The sequence below is a fragment of the Hipposideros armiger genome, unplaced genomic scaffold (genome assembly GCF_001890085.2).
Source record: "Hipposideros armiger isolate ML-2016 unplaced genomic scaffold, ASM189008v1 scaffold_188, whole genome shotgun sequence".
NCBI lineage: Eukaryota > Metazoa > Chordata > Mammalia > Chiroptera > Hipposideridae > Hipposideros > Hipposideros armiger.
Window position 1 is genome coordinate 1,685,448 of NW_017731538.1, and position 24,108 is coordinate 1,709,555.

General features: G+C 38.4%; 1 protein-coding gene across 6 annotated transcripts in view; it reads right to left on the reverse strand.

Moving 5' to 3' along the window:
• BTBD10 (BTB domain containing 10) overlaps positions 1-21,486 on the reverse strand; it is a 69,766-nt gene extending 48,280 nt beyond the window's left edge. For 3 of the 6 annotated variants that reach the window (XM_019652843.1, XM_019652840.1, XM_019652846.1), the window contains exons 1-2: positions 21,316-21,486; positions 7,859-7,984 (exon numbers count right to left, since the gene is read on the reverse strand). In XM_019652843.1, the coding sequence (XP_019508388.1) occupies positions 7,859-7,902 (44 nt within the window). In that variant the 5' untranslated portion in view covers positions 7,903-7,984; positions 21,316-21,486. The remainder of the gene's footprint in view (positions 1-7,858; positions 7,985-21,315) is intronic. The other 3 variants (XM_019652844.1, XM_019652842.1, XM_019652849.1) reach the window with 1 other exon arrangement.
• Positions 21,487-24,108: the final 2,622 nt, after the last annotated feature.

Genomic DNA, 24,108 nt, shown 5'->3' on the forward strand with positions numbered 1-24,108 from the left:
ATACGAGCATAAAAACAAGTGAAATTGAAGTCTGCGATAGCTGGAAAAAATATGCCTGCGTTTGCCTGTACATGTTAGTGTATTTTAAATGTTATCAATAAGCTATATCTAAAACTACAAATACATAAAAGGCAAATCACACATTATATATTATTTTGAAAAGTTTAATGATTTCTTCTATTTTAACCATTCTCTCTGCCATAATAGGTGACATCATGTTTATCTTATTTCATTCATTCATTTATTCAAGCATTATTGAACACCCACTACAATATGCCAAGCAATTTACAAGATGCTGAACTGAAGCAAGTCGGACATTGGTCCTGTTCTCAAAAACTCACTCCAGTAAGGGAAAAACAGATTGCCAATGACTCCATATGCCACTTCACCGTCTCGCTCTCCTACCTGGATAGTTCTTGCACTGTTACCCTACTTTGAAGTCATCCTTGACTTCTCATTTCCCTATATCAAGTCTACTTCAAAATTTTCTTCTGACGCCTTCTCTCCTTTTTCATTCATAAGGCTACTGCCTTCATTTAAAACCCTTAACACCTATCATTAAGCCTCTTGGTTAACCTCTTTACCACCATTCAATTTCATATTTGCTCTGCTGTAATCACAATGATCTTTCTAAAAATTTTTAATGGCTCACCACTTCCTCTGTTTAAACTCCTCACCAAAAAAATGTGACACTTGGATCCCCCAATGTCTACTTCACATCAGGCAAACTAAAGTTTATTATTGTTTGGATCTTGTAATCAACAAAGAATTACTAGACTACTGGAAACAAATTTCTTAGAAAATGTCACAGTCCATTATTACTATTTTTAGGCATGATAAAAATTATTTAAATTCCAAATAATCTAGAAATAATCTTTACAGAGGCTGGAACAACTGGGCCTGTTGACTAGGAACATGTATTCAGGAGACTGCCAAACGTCAACTGGGAAAAAGGTGACTCAATTACTCTTCCCCTTCTCTTTGATATTACGAATTTAAAATAAAAAAAAAAGGAAGGGGGACAGACACCTCATGGCTACAATAACATAAATAAGTGTTCCCTGGGACACTAATTCCAAGTCGTATTGATTAATAACAACGATCCACACAAAGGTAAAACAACCTAATAGGATACCCAGACAATTTATTCTGTCCTTACTATGTACCAAGGCACTAGGAAGTTGATATACAAGGCTCCTCCACTATCCAAGAGTACAGCGGTCCTATGAAACTGTCCAGGAAAGAATTCGAGCCTAAGAAAAAGTCTTATAAGAGTTTGTTTGAGCCACACTGACTACAAGTCCCGGGAAGCGAAATCTCAACGAACTGAGAAAATGCTCCTGAGAATGGCAGTTATGCAACTTAATTTATACATTAGAATCAAATGAGACATAAAGAGGGTTATATGAAATTCACTGTTGGTAGATTAGGAAGATGGGGGTAAAAATCAAAACGAAGAGATACATACTTCTTTTACTGATACATTGGTGGGCACAGGACATTTAATATTTACAGTACATAGAGCTGGTACAGTATGTGGGCGGCAAGATAACAATGTGGTCTCATGCTCTGGTGCTGGCAATTGTGCCTTCGAGGAGTCTGGAACAGAAAATTACTCTGACATTTCAAAGGTATGCTATCTCAGATGCACAAAGACAATAGACAATTTCAAAGGTAAAAACTGACCTTTGGCAATTACAGGCCTAGGACATGACTACCCACCATGACCTGCTTTTAGTTAGGAATTTTCACATTCAGACCAGCCTGTGTGGTAACTTTTGGTCTGAGTGTGTTAGGCCCACCATGTGGGCCTCTCCTGAGCTTGTCAGGTTTAGTATGTGGCCCCTTTTTCATCCACAAAATCTTTCATAAAGTGAAGAAGTAATTACCATTAATTTATATGTAAAAAAGTTTTCAACATGCCCAGGCCCAAAAATAACCTACCAAATCACACCAAATATGCTTTTGGTTTTACACGAAGCATAACACCCTTTCAAGCTCTCTTAGACTTTTCTGATACCTTGGGACACATCTTGCTAACAGATGCACAAAATAAACAAAGCACAGATGCTCACAGGCACAGTTCAAAGCCATGGGGCTTGGTGCTGAGATGCTGACTGGGTGTATGTAGTTCCTGGAGAAGGAGGCTGGCAGTCCCAATCTCACTTTTAGAGATGCATGCTGCCTCTATTAACGGCTTGCTGCAAAACAAATGCTGAACACTATTTTTGCTTTGTACCCTGATTCGTAGAGGTGAGAGGGAAAACAGTGAAGATAACAGAATCACATGATGATACCAGGGCCAAGAGCCAAGGATTGCCGTCAGCTGCATAGAAAGCCAAGTATCCAGAGGTGTGGGTGGTAGAGGCTGACCAAGAGGTAGCCAAGAAAGCGCCGAGCTAGTAAAATGTCCTTAGGCAAACTTTCCTATGTGGAAAAGACCAAAAGGAGGTGAAGGAGCCCAACAGAGCAAATGAATCCCTTGAGATTGGCCAAGGAAAGAGCAAACACCTGATTTCACACATTTAATTCTGTACTAACTATACAGAAGGCCTTCAGAGGGACCTAGATGAAAAATTTCTGAAGGGACAGAAATTGATAAGGGATCATTTGATCAGCCTCCCACCTTAGGAATAAAAGAGACCATACCACCCTGAAAGGCACAAAATATGATATAAATATAACCACAATCAAAGTTTTGAAAAAGTTCTACAAAGTGTTTATAATTTCCGCATGATTGGTAGCTAACCCACTCTATGTGTAGGAAAAATCCTTAAATTGATAAGTCATTTCTGGCTACATTAAGAATTGGAAAACCTGGAGAGATGAATACTACCGCAGATAATCATGAGTGAAAGGGAACAGGTAGAAACAAGTTTTAAGAGAAAAGAAAACCAGAGGGGTGAAAAGAAACCTCTTGCAAATGCAGCCAAGTGAAGTGATCATACAAGTCCCCTTCAGATAACAATCACCTAAACAACAAATCTAAATAAAATGTAAACACACACACACACACACACACACACACACACACACCTGTTTTAAAAGCACTGGAAAATGTCCCAAAGCATGCAGTAATCAAAGAAAAGCTCGCTCTTGAAAAACTACAACTGGAAGTGGGCAGAACATGAGTTCAGTTTGAAGTTTTTATGTTGAGTGCCCTCCCCATTCCCTACAAATATGGTGAAGGAAATCAGGCAGCCACACAGCTCAAAGTCGTTAAGAAAATAGTTTCAAGCTGGAAGTGCAGCTGGAAATTTAAGGCAGATATACTGGGAGCGAAAGAACCACAGAGGTGAGAGCCAAAATCTGAGCATAAACTTTGCTCAGCTAAACTATACACATACATGGGGGACCCCAGGTAGCTCTATAGTAGACTACAGAGGAATTTACCCTTGAAAGGTAGTATAAGATCTACGAGTTTGATGCTCTTTTAATTGAGTTCATTCTCCAAGCACCAGAAAGTTAAAGCCGTTACTGACTTAAGTGTAAGAGGACAGATACCACCACTGGCCAAAGAGCTAGAAATTAGGAGGGAATTCCCAGAAGTAGAGGATGAGTTCCAAAATATGAGTGTAATCTCTGCCTAAATTTTTGGCTGACCACCAAATCACACAGGTGCAGGACATCCCTCCCCCCACCTATTCCCCAGGAGACCAAGCTAAAAAACAAGTAGCTGGAAGACAAACTGAGCAGATAGATTATCAGCTGCCATATACACTGTGGGGAAAACAAAGTTTTGCAATTTGAGCCCAGGCAAGTTAATGATCCACTAAGGAAAAAAAAAAATCCTCATAGTAACTCTACAATGTCTAGGTTTCAACCAAAAATTATGAGAGATGCAAAGAAACAAGACAGTGAAAGGGTAGTCCATAGATAGATATTGACTCCAAGTGGATCCAGATGTAGGGTTTAACAAAGACTTCAAAGCACACCTTATAAATATATTCAAACAATCAAAGGAAAGTATATTCAGAGAACAAAGATAAAAAAAACAGTGGCAGAAAGGAAATCTCAATAGAGAAGTGAAAACTATCAAAAACATAGTAATTCAGCTCTAACTGAAAAGAACAATACTAAAATGAAAAATTCATGAGATGGGCACAACAGGAGATGAATGACAAAAAAAAAAAAATGGGGGAACTTGAAAATAGATCAACAAAAATTACCCAATCCATCAAATAGAAAGATTTAAGAAAAATAAATAGATATGCAGACACAGATGGGACAGCATCTAATAATAATCACAACATCTAAGTAACTGGAGTCACTACTGATACACACAGCAAGACACCATCTCAAAAGCATTATAAGTGAAAGACGCCAGACTCAAAGGTTGCATACCATATGATTCTACTCTATAACTCTCTCAGAAAGACAAAACTGTAGGAATAGAGAACAGAGCAGCCAGGGATTGGGGCTGGGGTTACTACACAGAGATAGCACAAGGTAACTTTGGGGAGTTGCGGGGGGAATCATGGACTATTCTGTATCTGGATTGTGGCAGCGTATGCCTTTGTCAGAACTCATAGAACTATACACCAGAAAGAGAATTTTATTACACATAAATTTAAAAAGAAAATTTTAAAGAAAAAAGAAATCAGCAGAGATGTTTATTATTTATAAGTATCAAACATATTAGCATGACAAACCACTTTTTGATCAAAAACCCCAAATCATATTGCCCCCATTACCACCCAAGTATACTTAATAAGTATCCTCCAACTGTTATAAATGACATACATTAACTTTCGATAATGAAAAGTGGTGAGAACTTTTCTACTTCTACCACAACAGTAACTAAGAAAAAAGGTTTTTGGAATCATATAAAACCAGTTGTATGATTGTACACGCTTTTTAACCTACAAGACCTCAATTTCCTTAATTGTGAAACAAAGAAAATAACACAGTTCTCATTACCATTATTTTATCTATTACTACAATCACGTCAATCAAATTGTTGTAAAAAATAAACGTGACAGAACACCCTAAACAGTAACATAGTGCTAGGCACATTACTGACTTTCTCTAGTAGACTACTGAATGTAAATCTTGCATAATATTTTATTAGCTCATTCATCACTTTCTATTTGCCTTCTGAGCTCACAGAAGATGAGAATTCCTAAATAGCCACTCAACGTTTATTGAGCACCTAAAATGTGCTAGATGGTTGGAATAAAAGAATGAATATGGGGCCGGCTGAGTGGCGCATTGGTTAGGAGTTGGCTTGGGATGCCAGCTCTGAGCAGCAGGGCCCCGGTTCGGATCCCACATGGGCCAGTGACGCTTCGCCCTCTACAGCTACGATGATGAACAACAGCTCGACCTGGAGCTGGGCTGCCATGAGTCGCCGGCGATGGCGTAGGCTGCAGCCCCTGCTGCAGTGGGCTGCCATGAGCGCCGTAAGTGGCTACCCTATAGCCGATGAGCGACTGCCTCAGCCAGGAAGAGCGCAATGATAATACCAACATGGGCCAGTGAAGCGACGTCCTCCACAACTAGACTCAATAACAAATGGACAGCAACTTGTCTGTTTCCCTTCCCCAATTCCCCAACGCTGTTCCCCTCTCCCAATTCCTCAATAAAATCTTTAAAAATCAAAATGAATATGGTATCAATGTCCTTGTTGTTAAAAAAAAAATCACAACACAGGGAACAGGGGAAGAATGATTAAGGATGGAATTTCTACTCATTTTGAGTTTTTCTAATTTCTCCAGGGTACACTTGACCCTCTGCCATTCTACTCAACATCAAAAATATCTTAAACTTTTACATGGTCATCAAAAAGCCATGTACTTGGGACACAACTGCTGGTAACAGTGTTAGGAGCTAAATCAAAACCTTATGTCATTCCTACAGTAACTAAGATAAAACAATTATTTCACTGTTAGCTTAAAAGTAAATTTTAATCTCTGGAAGAGCAGACCAATCATCCTAGTTTCTACCTCTGCAAAAACTCCTTCAGTTATTTTTATCAGAATATTCCTGCTGTATCCAAGAAGCTTAAATTTAAAATTTTTTCTCTTGGGCCGGCCGAGTGGCTCGTTGGTTAAAAGGTGGCTTGGAAGCGTAAGCTGTGAGCAGCAGGGCTGCCGGTTCGGATCCCAAATGGGCCAGTGATGCTGCGCCCTCTACAGCTAAGATGGTGAACAGCTCGACCCGGAGCTGGGCTGCCATGAGTCACTGGTGTGGCGTAGGCTGCAGTGAGCTGTCTTAAGCTACCATGTGTGGCAGGCAAGCCAGCATGAGCAGCCATCTAATGGCCAGTGACCAATCTGCCTCAGCCGGGAAGAGCACAATGATCACAATACCAACATGAGTCAGTGAAGCGATGTCCTCCACAACTAGACTGAAAAACAAAAGGACAACAACTTGTCTGTTCCCCTTCCCTGAGTCCCCAATGCTGTTCCCTCCCCCAATTCCCCAATAAAATCTTTAATAAAAATAAAAATTTTTCTCTTTTGAACATAACAGCCTCCTTGCTCAGTAACAAATTATCACAAACCAAGTAGCTTACAACACCACACATGTATCATCTCAGTTTCTGTGGGTCAGGAATCTGACATAGTTTAGCTGGGTATTCCGGAAAGCTATGATCAAGGTGTCAGCTATGACTAGATCCTCATTTGGAGGCTCAACTGGGGAAGGATCTACTTCCAAGCTTACTGAGATTGTAACAATTCGTTTCCTTATGGCTATAGGATTCAAAGCCAAGGACAAAGAGATAGCAAGTAGGCTAGCAAAATGGAGTTTTATGTAATTAGGGAAGTAACATCCCATTACTTTAACATATTCTTTTGGTTAGAAGGAAGTCATAAATTCTGCTCACTCAAGAAGTGGGGATTATACAAAGGCATGAACACCAGGAGCCAGGGATCATGGGAACTACCTTAGAGTAGTATCTGCCATATTGTCCAACACATTCTACCTATGCATTACACTAAAAGTTTTAAGATTCTGTTCAGCCCTTGTTATAATTATACATACCACTACACTAACACTAGCATACACACAAAACACATACATTGCTTTTCTCTCCTTGATACATATACAGCATTATATCATAGCAAAAACCTAGAACCAATCTAAACATTCACAAAAAATGAACTGGTTAAAAATCTGCACAGTATCATGCAACCAGTAAAAATGAGGTAGACAGATATATACTGATAAGAAAAATATTCCAAGATATAGTAAGCTAAAAAACAAGATACAAATATGCATTATGTACTCCAATATTTTATTTTATTTTATTTTATTTTATTTTAATTTTATTTTATTTTTTTTAGCTGAGCCATCCCGCCACCTGTTGGCAGCTCACGGCTGCTCAGCTCGGGCTGACTCGAACCACTGTTACTCAGAGCTCAAACTCTTGAGCGAGCTCTTAACCAACTGAGCCACTCAGCCGGCCCTGTACTCCAATATTTTAAAAATATATATGTACATGCAAATACCCACCTGTGCTTGTATATGTTTTAAAAATGTCTAGAAATATCACATAAAAGTTATGACTAGTTGCCTCTGAGGAAAGCTTGGAATGAGAGAGAATTACTTTTCATTGTATCGCATATACTATTTGAATACATCACATGCTGTTTTCATGATGATAATGGGGGGAGTGAGGGGTCTAAAATAAAGTATTTGGAGATGGCTTTGTTACAACATTTTTTTCCCTTCTTTAATTTTACTGCTTAAGTGTAGTTTTGAAACCAGAGGCTAAACAAGTTTGGGGCTCGTGCTGCCTGGGCCGCTCAGCCAATAAACCGACACAGGAGTTGGGTCATAGAATAAGTGCTTATTATCAGAGCACCAGTGGTCTGAGAAGACAACGGGTTAACACCTCCAAAAACTGCCTTACCATTCTCTATCCAGCTTGAGGTATTTAAGGGAAAATCTGGGCATTCCTCCAGTGGCTACATGATGATTCTGGGGGTCTGCATGGAGCCTTCCCTCTGGCCACGCGATTCTCTGGTAGATGAGCAACCTGGGAACAATGATGGAAATAGCCTGGTAGACCATTGAGACTGTGATCAATAAGCCTAAGGGTACTAATCATAAGTTCAGGGCAATTTTTTTAAATGGGGAACTGGGTGGGACAGGGAATATTCGTTCAAGTCACAGGGAGATGACCTATTATTAAGCTATAAGTAGGTCAAGTAAAGGTGAGGCTGGGGACGCAGCAGGGCCTCTACTGTGGGGGTCCCAACCGGGCCCTGTTTCAGTTTTGTTTTTGTTTTTATGGCCAACACCTATTGTAGGGGAGGAAAAATATATTTTTCCTTTACCTTTCTAAGTTAACAACTGGAACCCCTATAACAAAAGACAGATTAACAAGAGAAAGCATACAAATTTATTTAAGTTTTACATGACCTTCATAAGGAAATGAAGACCTGAAAAAACAAACAAACGATTAAATCGAACAGAGTGTTCTTATGCTAGGTTTAATGAAGAGCAGAAGAAAGTCATGGAAAGGTAAGATAGGATAAAGACTATGAGCTAAGTGTAGTAAACAGAAGAAACCTCATTAGCAAAGCCTGTTGTTCAGATTCCTCTCTGTGTCATTTCATCTTTGGAGCTAAGGATGCTCGTGTCCTCTGGATACAGGGAGGACACTTCTCACATGAGAGTTCTATGACCTGTTTCAGGGGCAGGTCAGAAAGTCCTTCCTGCACACACCATTTCTCAAATTCCTTTAGCTTAAAATATTCAATATGCCAAGTCACCATATTTTGGGGTAGTACGTTTTAAACCCCATCATAATGTCACTGTAGGCAGAAAGAACAGACACAGGGAAAGAGGGGGGAGGAAGGAAAGGAGGATGTAAGGGAAAACAAAGAAAAGAAAGGAGATGGGATCATTCCTAAGATAAGGTGCAACTATAGCTAACTGTAATGGATTATAACACTATTAGCACTGTAGGCAGGGAAAAATCTCCACCCTCTGTGTCACCATAACAGTTCCTACAAGGAAATCCCACCTCCAGGAGTGGTCATCAACAGCAGAGACCTATAACACCACCCCTGAATACTTCATGCCTCATTCAAACATAATCCTAAATTTTCTTTTTCTGGGGCACAGTCACTCTCCTCCTGGGACTGTCCACTCCTGCATTTTGGACACACACACACGGTGCCAAAAAATGTATACACATTTTAAGAAAGAAAAACTGTATTAAAATCGTAGTACTCAATATATACCGATAGCCAAAGATGAATACAAGTCACGTCTGACTTCTACATTTACAATAGGTGCTCAAAGTGTCCATCAGTGTCCAGACACTTTTGATTACATTGAACTACTGCTTGAGCAACGTGATCAAATTGTCCACTTGTATACATTTTTTTGGCACCCCCACTGCGCGCGTGCGTGCACGCGCATGTGTGTGTACATTTTTAAAATAAATCCTTGGCTTCCTTGCCTATGTCCACGTGGCACTGTTTGTTCGTACATCTGGAATGCCTTCCAGTGATGATAAAAGGACCTTGATCTCTGATAACAAGTACATGTTGATAGAATATGTTTCTGCCACATGTTCCCCATTAAATTGTAACATCCTTGAGGGCAAGAAAAAAAGATTCATATTTGTGTTCCCACAGCTTAGTACAACTTGTATATAAGCTTTTACAAAATGTCTTAATTAAATTAATGAAATAAACTAAAAGATGTTTAACACAATCCACTAGTGGAAATACAAATTATGAAGATTTATAGACAGGCTTTACCTTAGTTGCTTGTCTAAAAAAAGAATAGTATCATATAACTATACCTACATTTTAGTTATGGTATATGGTAAAGAGCACCAATCATGTGAATCTCACCCTCAAATAAGCAAAAAGTCCACAGTTCACAAATTTCCCCAAAATATTCCTCAAAGCTGCCTGTCTAAATGTCACAGAAGGCGTTTCAATTCTCAAGGCTTGTCCTTTTCTGATTTGCTGCAGTTAAAATAAAGCAAGTAAAAAAAAAAAAAGAAAAAAGTAAATAAAGCTAATTTAGTTTATTCAGTATATTTTTATACTAGATTATATCTAAATTTTATGTAACTAGTTCCATGATATCAAATTCAACTGATTTATGCTTTCATTCAAAATCTATTCATTGGCTACTTAGCACGTTTTCAGGCATTTTGCTAACTGCTAGGGATACTTAAATAGATTTAATAAAATTGCATGGAATTTCCATTAAAAGTAGGATACTTAGTTTATTAAAGGGCCTCCATATCTTATATCTTATCCACCAAAATGTAAGACTTCCAAAATCAATCCATATTTAGCCCTTGATCTTCCAGAGGTAACTCGGAGATGAAATCTTTGGAGTTACCTGATTTTATCTTTTATAGAATTTCTATTCAAATTTTGCTGACTTCTTATTCAAGGCATTAATACTTCAAGAAACACTTCATTTTTTCCTATCTTAGCTCAATAAATATTTGAAAATCTTTCCATATCTTAAGCATTTTCTAAGTATCTACATTACCTGATTAGCACTTTAAAGAACCAGATGCTGTTTATAGTGTTAAATTGTTAAAACTCATTAAAAGACATGATTTTTTATATATTCTTTAAGAAATCTTTATGTTTTGTTTTCTGTGTATACGTCTCTACTTTTCCTTTTCTTCTGTGACTAGTATTATTTCAAAACCAGAAACATCTTAGTTGAAGCAAATCACCTTGACATAAAATTCAATATAGGTAAATCTCCAATAAGCTGATGAAGTACCTGAATCAAAGGTGATTACATTCAACTCCTAAGAACCAGAACCCTTTAAACAAAATCAGACTCTTAAACAATGTTTTCTTTTTTTCCCTCTGTGGGGCTTTTTAAATGTTTTGTTTTTTTATACAACCTTTACCATGCTGTTCCATTTTGAACCATTCGTTATTCCCATTACCTTCCATTCCTTTCATATTTTTGCTTGTTTATCTGCCATCAACTCACTAGGCTAGAAAAGGCCCTAAGTATGAATCAAGTTCTAGACTGCAGTGCTGCCCAATAGAACTTTGTGTGATAATGGAAATGTTCTATGTCTTCACTGTGCAAAAAGCAGTCACTAGTCACATGTGACTCTTAAGCACTTAAAATGTACCACAACTGAGGAAGTGAATTTTTCATTTTCCATTTTAATTAATTTAAATAGCCACATGTGGCTGGTAACTACTATATATGCCAGCACAGTGAGAGGCAGAATATCAGAACCTTCTCCACCAAGCTTTTTATCCTCTAAATGCTTCATTTTAAGGAATCTAAAATTTGCCTTGAGACAAAATACTTGCTCCCGAAGAAAGATTCTACATATTTTGTGTCTTACTTAGTATTATGGGTAGTGTTCCATTTTAATAAAATAAACATTTTCTTATATTCAAAGATCACTAAGGTTTATTTCAAAAACTAAAAGTCTGTGGTACTGGTACATGAATAGACAGATGAACGGAATAAAAGATCTAGAAATAGAACCCTACAACATAAGAAAGTTTGATAGATGATAAAGTGATTGCTCAAATCACTTGAGGAAAGGATAGACACTAATAAATGGTATTGAAACAACTGGATAAACACTTGGGAAAACAAAATTGAATCCATACTTCACAGTTATACTAGGGTAAGCTCCAAATGGATCAGTTATCCAAATGTAAAAACTGAAATCATACAAATACTAGGAAGAAACATGGGTGATTTCCTTTAGACTCTGGAAGAAGGAAAAGCCTTTCTTATTTGACTATATAAAAATAAACACCTTTGCATTGCAAAAAGCAGCAATAAACAAAACAAAAACAATTTTTTTAGTATATTAAGAGGTCTTTAAAAGGGGAGGCAAAGACACCCCCCAAAAAAAAAATTGAAAATGCCCAAAAGACATGGGCAATTCTCAGAAAAATTAAGGCAAATGACTTTAAACATGTGAAAGAGTGCTCAACCTACCTCAAAGAGAAATAAATTAACACCTTCAATTTTGAGCATACAATGTTGGTGAGACTGTGGAGAAACAGACATTCTCTACATTCTCATACACTGCTAATGAAAAATACAAAATGATATAATACCTATGGAGAGGAATTTTGCAATATCTAACAAAATTACACAAACATTTACCAGTCCCACTTCTAAGAATCTACCCTGAAGATGCAACTCCACAATTACAACTCCACAAATACTAAACAAAATATTCAAAATATATTCACCGTGGCATTATTTGTAACAGCAAAAGACTGAAAACAATCTGAACTGCACCAAAAGAGGCTAACTGAATAAACTATGGTACATCCACACAATGAAATACCAGCATCTATAAAAAAGAATGAGGAAGATCCCCATGTATTAATATGGATTAATATCCAAGATATACTGTTAAGTGAAAGAAGAAAAAAAAATAGTTTGCTACCTTTTGTGAATAAATCAAATAAACATACACATAATATAGAAATACAAATATACATATATTTGTTTGTTTTTGCAAAAAGAACTCTAGAGGAGAAACAAGACATTAAATAGAAATAGCTAGCTACCTACAGGGGCAGGGTGGGAATGGGGTGAAAGTAATACAGATGTACGCAAGAATTTTGAGTGCTCTTTATATAGTTTTGATATTTGAACCATATAATAATTTATATATTCTAAGTCAATAAATAACTAAAGGGCCTACTAATACCATGTTCTAAATTGCACCATTTTATGGTTTGGGTTTTGTTTAAATAAAGGAAACAGTAGATGTACACTATAAATGTAATTGCAGATTTAGTAGAAATAAAAAGGGTTGCCGTGTCACTCAAATTCCTTCACCTCTTATTAAATACCTCCATCTAGAACAGTCAGCAATGACCAATACGTATCAGAATGGGTTCCTGAAGAATAAGGTCAAGCCATCCTCCTTTGGGAAAGTCACCACGGTGTGGTAGATGAGAGATCTCTCAGCACTAAGGACTATAGCAAAATATTCAGTGACACAAGCAGTGTCTTTTATTATACAAAGGTGGTCCCTTTTAAAAAAATCGAGAAATTGGCTTAAAGGAATATTATTTGCCTCAAGTCACACAGCTAATAAATATGTATCTCTACAGTCAAGTTCAGTGTTTTTTCCACCCTTATATTGTCTCTCAAATTTAATACACAACCCATCAAATTACTGACCCCAGAAAATTAAGTGTTAGTGGTAGCATTTCAAATCACTGAGAGATAAATAGAGATGACAAACTGAAAGATTCAAGGTTAGATAGGTTTTAAAAAATTAATTGGTTAACTATTTGAAAAGATCCTTTCCTTTCTCAACATTTTATCTTCCCAAAATTCCACATCAAGAATAAAATATACGTGGATATTTATCTGACTCTCAGAATAAAGAAGAAATTTCTAAGCCTCAAAAAAAAAAAAAAAACATTATCAAGGCAAAGACTGTTAGTATGAGAAACAGGAATGTGCAGCCAGTCACTTTAAGCTAACATTCCCAACAAAGGCTAGTGAAAACTTGATCAGGGATCAGAATTACGACTGCAGACCAGCTTTCAAGAAACATTAGTTTAGACTACTTAAAAATTTAAACTATAGGGCCGGCAGAGAGGCGCATTGGTTAAGAGCTGGCTTGGGACGCCAACTCTGAGCAGCAGGGCCCCAGTTCGGATCCCACATGAGGGCCAGTGACACTGCCCTCTACAGCTAAGATGGTGAACGACAGCTCGACCTGGAACCGCGCAGCTGTGAGTCACCGGCAATGGTGTAGGCGGCAGCCCCTGCTGCAGTGGGCTGCCATAGACTACCGTGTGTAGCCGGCAGCCAGCATGAGCGGCTGGCAGCAAGTGTGAGCTGTCAAGAGCCACCATGAGCGGACGTCCAGAGGCTGACGACCAATCTGCCTTACCCGGGAAGAGCAAAATGATAATACCAACATGGGCCAGTGAAGCAATACCTTCCACAACTAGACTGAAGAACAAAAGGGCAGCAACTTGTCTGTTCCCCTCCCCCAACTCCCCAATAAAATCTTTCAAAAAAAAAAATTCAAACTACAAAACATAAATAAAAAACGATAAAAAAATTTTTACAATACAAAGGACTAAAATCTTAACTGCATAAGGAATATTTATAACTCCATATTAAAACATCTCAACACTATGATGGAAAAATAATCAAAGTTTTTAAACTAGCAATTTACAAAAAGAATACCAGTGGCCAAAAAAAGAGGAAAAGAAATATTCAATCTCACTAGTAATATAAGAAATTCAAGTTAAATTTTAGATGTTTAACCTATCAATCAAACTGTCAAAGGTTTGTTGGTTTGTTTAATGATACCGAGTCGTGGCTAAAGTACAAGAAAAATGGCTACTCAATTGTAAAACATACTGTATCATACACTTTGACAAAAAAACACTTACTTTTAACATTTTACCCTAAGAAATATGTTCATCAAAGAATTTATGGTAAGAGGAAGAAGGAGAAGGGAAATGAAAGGGAAAAAGGAGGGAGAAAATGTTAATTTTTAAATCTAGTTATTTATCTGTTATATTATTCAATTTTTCTTTTTATTTCTCAAAATAAAAATTTTAAGTCATTACATACAGAATAATTCCAATTTTGGGTGTGCATGCATGTTTGTGACTTAAAGCGATTATCACTGGGTCATGATTTATGGTGCCATCTTCTTCTTTGATTTTTGCTAAATGATCTTTGCCAAATTGCATGCAATGTATTATTTTAATAGTCAGAAAGTAAGTATATATACCTTTACATATATACTTTAAAAAAATTACTCCAAAAACTCTACTTTTATAAGTAAGTTTTCAAAGTACTCATTGTAAACAATTTCAAAATCAGTAAGTGTTCAAGGCTACTGTTAAATAATATTCACCAGGGAAGAAAAGATGATCAAAGATGTCATACCACTTTTCTTCCTAAATGACATTTTTTCCCTTTTTTAATGTTTTGAGTTTAACTAACTTGAACAGTAGGCACATATATATGTATATAAATTAATGCACATATACTGTCACACCAGTACTATGTATATACTACATATACACAAAAAAATCGAAGTGAAAAAGATCAGAAATTCTACTGTTTTCTACACACAGCACAATGAACTAGCTTTTCATGCACCTCAGAAGTATAAGCAACCGAGTAGGAGGATCACTGGACTAAAACACTCAGAATCAGGAGACTTGAAGACCTGTATTCTATCTAGTCTTGGCTTTCCCACTACCAACCAGCCAGTATCTTTTATCAAAATCAGGTAAGGGGGCTTAATCTGCACTTCAGTTTTGTCTTCCAGAAATCAGAGTAGTGATTTTAAAGTACTTTCAGTACTATGGTTTTTTATTCCACTACTCTCTAATACCTAAATATTCTCTTAAAAGAGAAACTCAAGCAATCTGGAATATTCAACAAGGAAACAATAATGCCACACAGTTATCTATCTTATCGGAACTTCTTTAAGAAAACTCTCAATTAACAAATAAAGAGCCAATAGAGCAATTTGTATTGCTTGCTCTCTAGATGTGTGAAAAATCAAATTCAATCCTGCACTGTATAAAGCAAACTGCCCTTAATGATATAATTACCTTTAAAATAAATCAGCACTATTTGTATGACCACCCATGAATGAAAAAAATTATAAAAATGTTTTGTTGCACAATTTTGCACCTGAGACTGCTCCTCAGGTATCTAAGCTTTAAAATTTATTTTTAAGATTATATTTAATTTCTATTTCTACAAATAGAAAACTCAGAATAATTTTCTACTCATCTGCTACTAACAATGACAGTCAAAGATCTTAAAGGGAAATATTCCAAATTAATAAAAATAAGATAGGTTTATTTTTCAGAAGTAGTTAATAGTATCCCCATAAATGATTTTTTAAGTGCCACACTCTCTCTCTCTCTCTTCAATCTATTCTCCTTACCTTTTTCTCTACAATTCCACCTGGCTTTCAAATTACATAGAATACTAGGTATCAGTCAATGGATGCCAACATGAAAAGCAAGAAAAAGAGCTTCCGATTATTCAATGTTGACTAGAATAAAGAAAAAGAAAAGAAACACCTTCGTAATTTCCAGTGGAAAAGTCATATTGGCAAGGCTGTAAATACTATAATATAATTTGAACTTGTTCCCTCCAAACGACCAAACAAGGGAGAGAGAGAGGAAGAGAGAGAGAGAAAGAAACGTAAATTTACCGGATGGATGTGTTTTAAGATCTCTGGCCAGAATGCTATGTTCTAAGCATAAACAAGAACAAAGTGCTAACAAGTTACTTCATTTTACTATTTACATAGCACTTTTATATATTTTAGTTCATTTCGTTCTTAAACTCCTGACAATTGTGTTCTATCTCCATTTTTCATGTGAGGAAACAAAGGCTCACTGAAGTTAAGTAAGTTTTATGTCATAAAGCTAAAAGTTGGCTTTAAACCAGATCTAAATTATCCCAAATAAGGTATTCCAAGCAGAAAAGTATGACTGCAATTTAAAATGAACTTGGAAAAGTGTTATTCAATTTCTAATAAGTAGTATTTCAGTAATTCACTATGACAAGACTCTCACACCAAAAAATACTAAATGTTCATTTTAGTTTGTGACCAAAAATACTGATAGATCATTCATTTCAACTACAAAAACAAAAACATGATGTTATCAGATATCTTACATTATTTAACAGAAAAATATAATCAAACTATTAAAGGTAAAGATGCTTTTATTGGCAAAGATATCTTTTAGCATCTTACTAATCTTCAGAAATCTACTGTGACATAAGATCACATATTTTACATAAAATCTTTCCTCTCTTATGTTAAAGTTCCTACTATTTCAAGTACAGTCGTGCCCCCTTATCCACGGTTTCACTTTCACGGTTTCATTTACCTGAGATCAACTCCTAGTCTGAAATATTAAATGGGAAACTCCAGAAATAAACTATTCTTAAGTTTTAAATTGCACACCATTCTGAATAGCATGATGAAATCTCTCACCATCCTGCTTCATGCATCTTGCCTGGGATGTAAATCATCCCTTTGTCCAGCATATCTGCACTGTATACGCTACCTACCCACCAGTCAGTTAATAGCCTTCTTGGTTATCAGATCACTGTAGCAGTTTCACAGTGCTTGTGTTCAAGTCACCTTCATTTTACTTAATAGTGGCCACAAAGTGCAAGAGTAGTGATGCTGCAACTCGGAAATGTCAAAGAGAAGGCGGAAAATGCTTCCTTTAAATTTGAAAAGGTGAACATTCTCAACTTATTAAGAAAAATACTGTATGCTTAGATTGCTAAGCTCTATGGTAAGAATGAATCTATCTGCGAAATTGTAAAAGGAAAAAGAAATTCTTGTTAGTTTTGCTGTTGCACCTCGCACTGCAAATTACAGCCACAGCACATGGTAAGTGCTTAGTGAAGACTGAAAATGCATTGAATTTGTGGGTGGAAGACACGAACAGAAAACGTCTGTGTGTGCCAGGGGGTTCAGTACTGCCTGTGGTTTCAGGCATCCACTGGAGTCTTGGAACATATTCCCTGTGGATAAGAGGGGACCATTGTACTCAGCCCACTGTATTCCCACTGTCTACGACTAACATTCACCAACTTCTTAATCCTCTCCCAGAGAGCATCTCTTTGAATTCTGACAGCTTTCCTCTGAGTTCTAAATTGCTACCTGCTTAGCAAAGTACATCTCAGTTTCAAGGATGCTAAAGTAAATCAGAGCAAGCCAAAGTAGGGGAAATGCAACATTAGTTTGAACCCTAATAAACAGTCTATCCAAAAAAGAATAATTTTAAGTAATTCTCCCTCCATTAATGACCATCTACAACTACCTCTTTGTCCCTTACTGTGGGTTCATAACCAACAAAGAAACAAAATAATAAAGGACTCAGGCAGATGAAGATAAAAATATAACTGAAACCAGTGACCAAAAAAGCTTCCTATTAAAGTTCAATTGTAAATTAGTCTTATTCGGAACTGTAGATGTTCCAGTTTCTTTTCCCTCACAGAGTCCGGCCTGCTAAAATAAATCTACCATACAGAGGAGTAGAGGATGTATATCCAAAGAATTGGGAGCTCCAAAAATAGAACTAGAAGGTCACTGAGCAAAAGCATACTCAATTCCTTCTCCCAGCCTAACTAAATCCTCCCTTGGGAAGGCATCTGAGGGGGGTAGAAAAAAGGCGGAAAGTTACTTATAAGAAAGAACTTCCTAATTTACAAGTCATGGTAGAAACACGGGAACAGGAAAATGATGGCTCCCCCCTCAACAACATAATCTCCAAATATACAACAGATTCTTCAGAATGTTTTCTAAATTCTCAAGCAGGAACACCTCACAAACATAATCTCTTCCTGTTTCACTTCCTATACCAGAAAGTCAGGGAATGGATGAAGCGATAGACTAGCTTGACCTGAAAAGACTGGACTAAAAGAAAAAAATCGAGTCTGAAAACTCCCAAAGTAGTCCTGATTAAAAACCAATATTCTATGTAGTCTTTGCATGAGTTATGATCAAGTTAGTCGTAAAAGGCAGAGGTCTTGGTAAAACTGAACAGCAGACAAAAGTGTAATGAACCATTTTATCCTCCTTTTCAAAACTCCCTCCCTAGCCTTCTCTCTCACCCTTTCTATAAAAAACTCTCACCTTGCCCTTTATGTGCCTAGGGTCCACTTCTTTCTTAGGTCTGACCTCTAAACTCCCATTCCCCACAGTCTAAGTAAGTATGAATTAGATTATGTGATTAAAGTACTTCACACTAATAGATAAATGTGGTTTAATCCACCAGGGTTCAATTCTACAAATATCATTAAGCTCTACTACATATAAGGCACTGTGTTTAATCTATCCAAGTACCTACTGTTCTTACAAGAAAAACTAGTAATCTTTTAATGGACAATGTGAGAAAAGCACACAAGTGCCTGTTTCACATCACATTCTCCCCATCCCATTTTTTTTTCCATCCCAATGATCCTTCCCCCAAGAGCCAGGGAATAAAATCCAAGGAATTAATATTGCTTCCAGTAAAATTTAATGACTGGGAAGACAATGTGGGATGAGGGTATAGCAAACATTAAACATTCAAAACCAGAGCTGAGTTGCACAGGTCTCCTGGATTTAATTTTACATATGAATTGCAAGTACAATAAAGGACTTCTCAATAAGTCAATTTCCTTACAACATAAATTAGCTTTGCTCAGAACCGAGTTAAGCCATAAATACAGAGAAGTTTTTTTCTTCAGTTATTTCAAGTTAAAATGTTAATAAGTTATCAGTTCAATTTGCCCTACTGAATTTAAAGGCTATTAAACTTGGCTATTAAACGTATCTACGGTTTTCAATTAGACTTGACATTTTTCTCAAGTCCTAGGTTTGAAATTCAAAACTCATTAGCATACTTGCTTTAACTCTTTTTTTTTCCCCCCCCGGTTGTAAACCTTTTAATTCTCCCCTATAACAGAGGTCCTAAACTGGAGAGCAGGTTACAACTGCTGATAGGTTTTGGTTTGGTTGGGTCATATGAAGTTATTTTTAGTTGTTTTAATTCGTTGTCAATAATTTTAAAAATCAAGAGGCTGCAAGCAAAAGTGTAGATTTTCTGTGTTCTCTCGAGAAAGCTGGAGACTGGGCCCATATTCATGGAGGGCACTAATCAGGCAGACCTGAGAACTGGTGGATGTCCCTCTCAAATGAGGCATAAACTCTAGTACATTTCACTCATTTTCATTTTCATGTGCCTACTACCTGAAGGCATGTGAGTGTGCTATTTGTAAACTAGTTCTTTGACAGGTACAGAAATAATTTCCAGATGACTTCCACACTTCACCAAGTCATCTAAATGTAAAAAACCATAGACTACAGCAGTTTGCACCTTCATAATTAATAAAAAAAAGTCCTAAGGCTTAGAAGAAAGGGTGAGAAAGAAAAAAATTCAGACTGGTGGAAGGGTGACATACAGAAGGTAAAAAGCCCATATGAAAGTTTCTTTGGGGAGAGAGGGGAAAAAGGTGAAAGAATTCTAAAACATTTTTGAGACACTGAAAACTTTCCTGATTGAACACTATGTTAATCCATGGATCCTCTTAAGGATTTAGAACCTCCCTTGCCACTTTCCCTTTATGTCTAACAATAGCAGCTAGGTCATCAATTCTGAGAAATGTTAGGAAATTTATGAAACACATTCACACCTTCAAAAATAATTCTCCTCACACACTTTTTTAACAGTCTTAATCCACCATCAAATCCTTTCCCAAGTATTTTCTACCGCTTTCTGCTTTGTATTCAAATGACAACTGCAGTCCTCAATTTCAATAATTGGACTTCAGTCCGGAATGGGATCTCCAGTACAGAAAAATTTTTTGGCCCTATGGTTGCACTCTCTATTATATATCTCTTATTTCAATTTCTACAGTCTATTTCGTTTAATATGTATCCCTAACTTCCTATCTAAATTTTGATCATATTTGTATAGTTGGGGAGGGGGGCAGTGTACTCTATTGTCCAACTAAAGTCAATATACCATGCTGCTTCATTGACTGTTCATTTAAATAAGAAGCATAAAGACTCTTAAGGATAAAAAATTTAAATAAGTTTTATATGCTAAGTGCACAAAGTGACAAACAGGTGAGGCTCTGTCTTTAGCATGTCTGGATTAGTGTCTTTTCATCATGGACTCAAAATGCTGAGGAGAAAAGAGAAGCACGAAATCTGGGAGGACCAGGGATGGTCACAGTGCCTCCACATTAACAAATGACTAACTGATGCCTCACCTCCCCACACCCCATTCTCCAAGATAAAGGGTGTTAGTAAAACTTGCATCTGAAGAACAAAAAAAATAAGCTTCTCTGTGCAAGCTTTGAGATAACGAAGGTTTACCAGACGCGATCCTGTCACAGCATAAAACCACGCAGCACATTATGAGGGTCTCACTCCAACTCACCAAAAGGGAGTCTACCTGCTACCTTATCCCCTATTGTGATGCGCCCTCCTCAGGACGTCGCTGCGTTAGCCCAGGGATGATAGAAAAGGGGCGGGTCACGGGTTTACTCTGCCCAGGGAAGGAGGGATTAGGGTATCACCTTCACTCTTGGGGAAAGGCCTCGAGACTCCCAACCCAAAAACAGCACCCCCGAACCCAAGTCCCATCCCTGCCTCTCCGACCTGGATGCCAGCAGCCGGGGCCCAGAACCCCACCCACGGTCCCCTAGCAGGGTCCGAGATGCCCAGACCACCGGCACAGCAGCCCAGCTCTCAAGCCCGGATTCGGCCTCCTCCCCTTTCCTCCTTGGCCCCCTCCAAGCCCAGCCTCCGCCGCTGCCCCCACCGAGTTCCCCAGCTACGTCCAATCACCCTCGAACCTGTAGTCCCCCTTCAGCGTCCACTGAGGGCCTAGGAGAAGGCCGGGGCTAGCGACACCTCCGCTTCCTCCACCACTGGATCCTTCCGTAGGCGTCTCGGGAGACGGCTTTTCAGACCGCCGCGGCTACCAGAGCCGCCCGGCAAGTTGCAGGCCGGCTCCTAAGCCTCTTCTCGCGAGAGCCCGCAGTCCGAAGAGGCGAGGCTAGCTGCGCTCTCGCGAGAATTGTGGCTCACCGCCCAGGGGTGGGCGGGGCGCTGAAGGCGAGGGCAGTTGTGGGAGCTGCAGCCTTCGGTGGGCGTTCAGCCTGGGGGCTGGCGCCGCACAGTGGAAGGCGTGCGTGGGTCCTCATAGACTTCAGCTGGCGATCCACAGCGAGTCCCGAGCCTGAGTGGCTGCGACCAGAGTTATACCCCCCATACCTATGAATCCCACGTCTTTTTTCTTCGATTTCCTATCACCGTTAGAAAAAAGCGGACAGCGTCTTCCAGCCCCGAGTTGAAGAAAGACCTCTGGGACCCTGAGTTTGCTCAGGGAAAGCGTTTCCCTCAACTGGGCAAACCCCGAAATCGCTCTTAGCCCCTCCGCTGGCGGGTATTAAACGACCGGAGTTCCTGAAAGGCGGTCGTTGGGAGGGACACCGTCTATTAGTAACCTCCACAAGCTGTTTGTTTTCAAACGCTGGGTTGGCGGGAACTGGCGTGCCGGCTGAAACTCATGAAGTTGGGCCGCCTGTTGAACGTCGAGCGTAACCTGGATGGGGTATTGCTCCCTGTGGGCAGGAAGTCGCCAAGTAATAGTTTCATTCAACTTGACTGAGCCTACCTGTGCCACATGCTGGACTATACAAACCGGAAGAAATACAAGACATGGTCTCCGCCCTCGAAGTTCACACGGCATGGGCGGATGGGGTGGGGTGGGGGGCGAGACCCACCCCAAAACATAATCCCGTATACTGTGATAAAAGCCGAGTTGCTTGCAGTGAGCTGTGGGAACAGAAAGGAATAACCGGCTCTGCCTGTCAGGTTGAGGAAGCCTCCACCAGAGAGTGACATTTGAGCTGAATCTTGAAGGATGAGCAAGAGTTCCCCAGTTTTTAGAAGAGTGGGAGGGGCTTTGCAAGCAGAGGAAGCAAAGAGGAAGAGGACCTGTTTTGAGTAATTTGGGACCTGGTTTGAGTAATTTCTTATGAAAGCAGAGTTTGCGGAAAGAACTTTGTTGAACAACTTTTAATCCTTGTTTAGTTCGGGAGTGAAAAAACTCCCAGGCTCCCACGTGTGATAACCAAAATGTTTTCCAAACCAATGTTTATGCTAAGGAGATGTCCAGCACGCACAATATAGGACAGTAAACATCCTCTTCCTCATCTAAGTGTCCTTAGATATCAGAGACCTAAAGGGAAGAGAGGTTATAGTCATAGTACACCAAGTTATTATTGCCAACATTCTGCTAAATTGGAAATTGCCAAAAATCTTTGAAGATTTCTAAGTAAGAGCAATCTAAACAGGACTTTTGTATTACAGGTAATCTCATGGAGAAATATTAAAAAAAAAGAAATTCGCAGGCAAAACAACAAAAATTTCACCAATCTTATCAAATTTTTCTTCTATAAGCCAAGATCAAGGGAGGTAATTCCATAGTCCAAGTTAGTTAAGGAGGTCTGTCAAATAGGAATTATTTCCCTATCAGCGGTTCTCAACCTGTGGGTCGCAACCCCTTTGGGGGTCAAACGACCCTTTCACAGGGGTCCCCGGGTACTCATATGTGGGCGTATCTGCATGTGGGCCTGGAGACGAATAGAGGAGTAGTGTCTCGGTTCCTAAGAGCATCGAAAATATGTGTTTTCCAATGGTCTTAGGCGACCCCTGTGAAAGGTTGAGAACCGCTGCTTTAGTGTGTTTCCTGGGGGCCACCTCCATGAACTGCTGCTTCAAGATGGAACCAAGAACTTATTTCTGTAGAGTTCTGCAGAGCCTGGTTGAATATTCTCAGGCTCAGTCCCTGAGGATTTAGGAAGAAAGGTGTATGGTCCACATGGGGAGAATTATAAGGCTGGAGACATTTAGAGGGACACAGTGTCTAAGGATTAAGTCAAAAGATGGAGGGAAAGTCAAGGAAGGTTGACTTGTGGGCCCCCATCTGAGACTGACCTTTAATAGGCTAAAAGTTGATTCAAAGGGCACAATAAAGCGATTTTTCACTCTCTAAAAATGAAATAATAAACCTATGCTTACATAGGAACTTAAGAAATGATTTTTTAAATGTTATCTACAAAACTATGGATAAATAAAGAATTGTTGGATAGATGGTATTTGGCACACTGTCCATATGAAAAAAAATAATAGTCAAGTTCAAACATAACATTTTGTCATACACGAAATTAGGTTCCAGAAGAATATATGCCTAAAAGTGAAAGGTAAAACTCTAAAGCAGATGTAAGAGGTAACTTTGTGGCCTAGGTTTGGGGAAAGACTTCTTTAATAAGACTCCCAAAATACAAACAATACGATGAAAAATTGATGTATCTGCATCCATCAAAATTAAGCAAAGAGTCAGTAAATACACTGGGAGAAAATATTTGTGACATTTAAAACCAACGAGGAATCTGTGTTAGAATATGCAAAGAATTCAAAATGAACAGGGCCAGAAAACCAGAGTTTACTACTCTGTCTTCCTCATTAGAGCATGAACTCTTTGAGGCCAGGGATGGGACCTTGTCTAGCTCTCAGTGCCACAAGACACATTTTAAACGCACATGTGGTGACTGTTTTGGGGTGCATAGAATATAGAACAT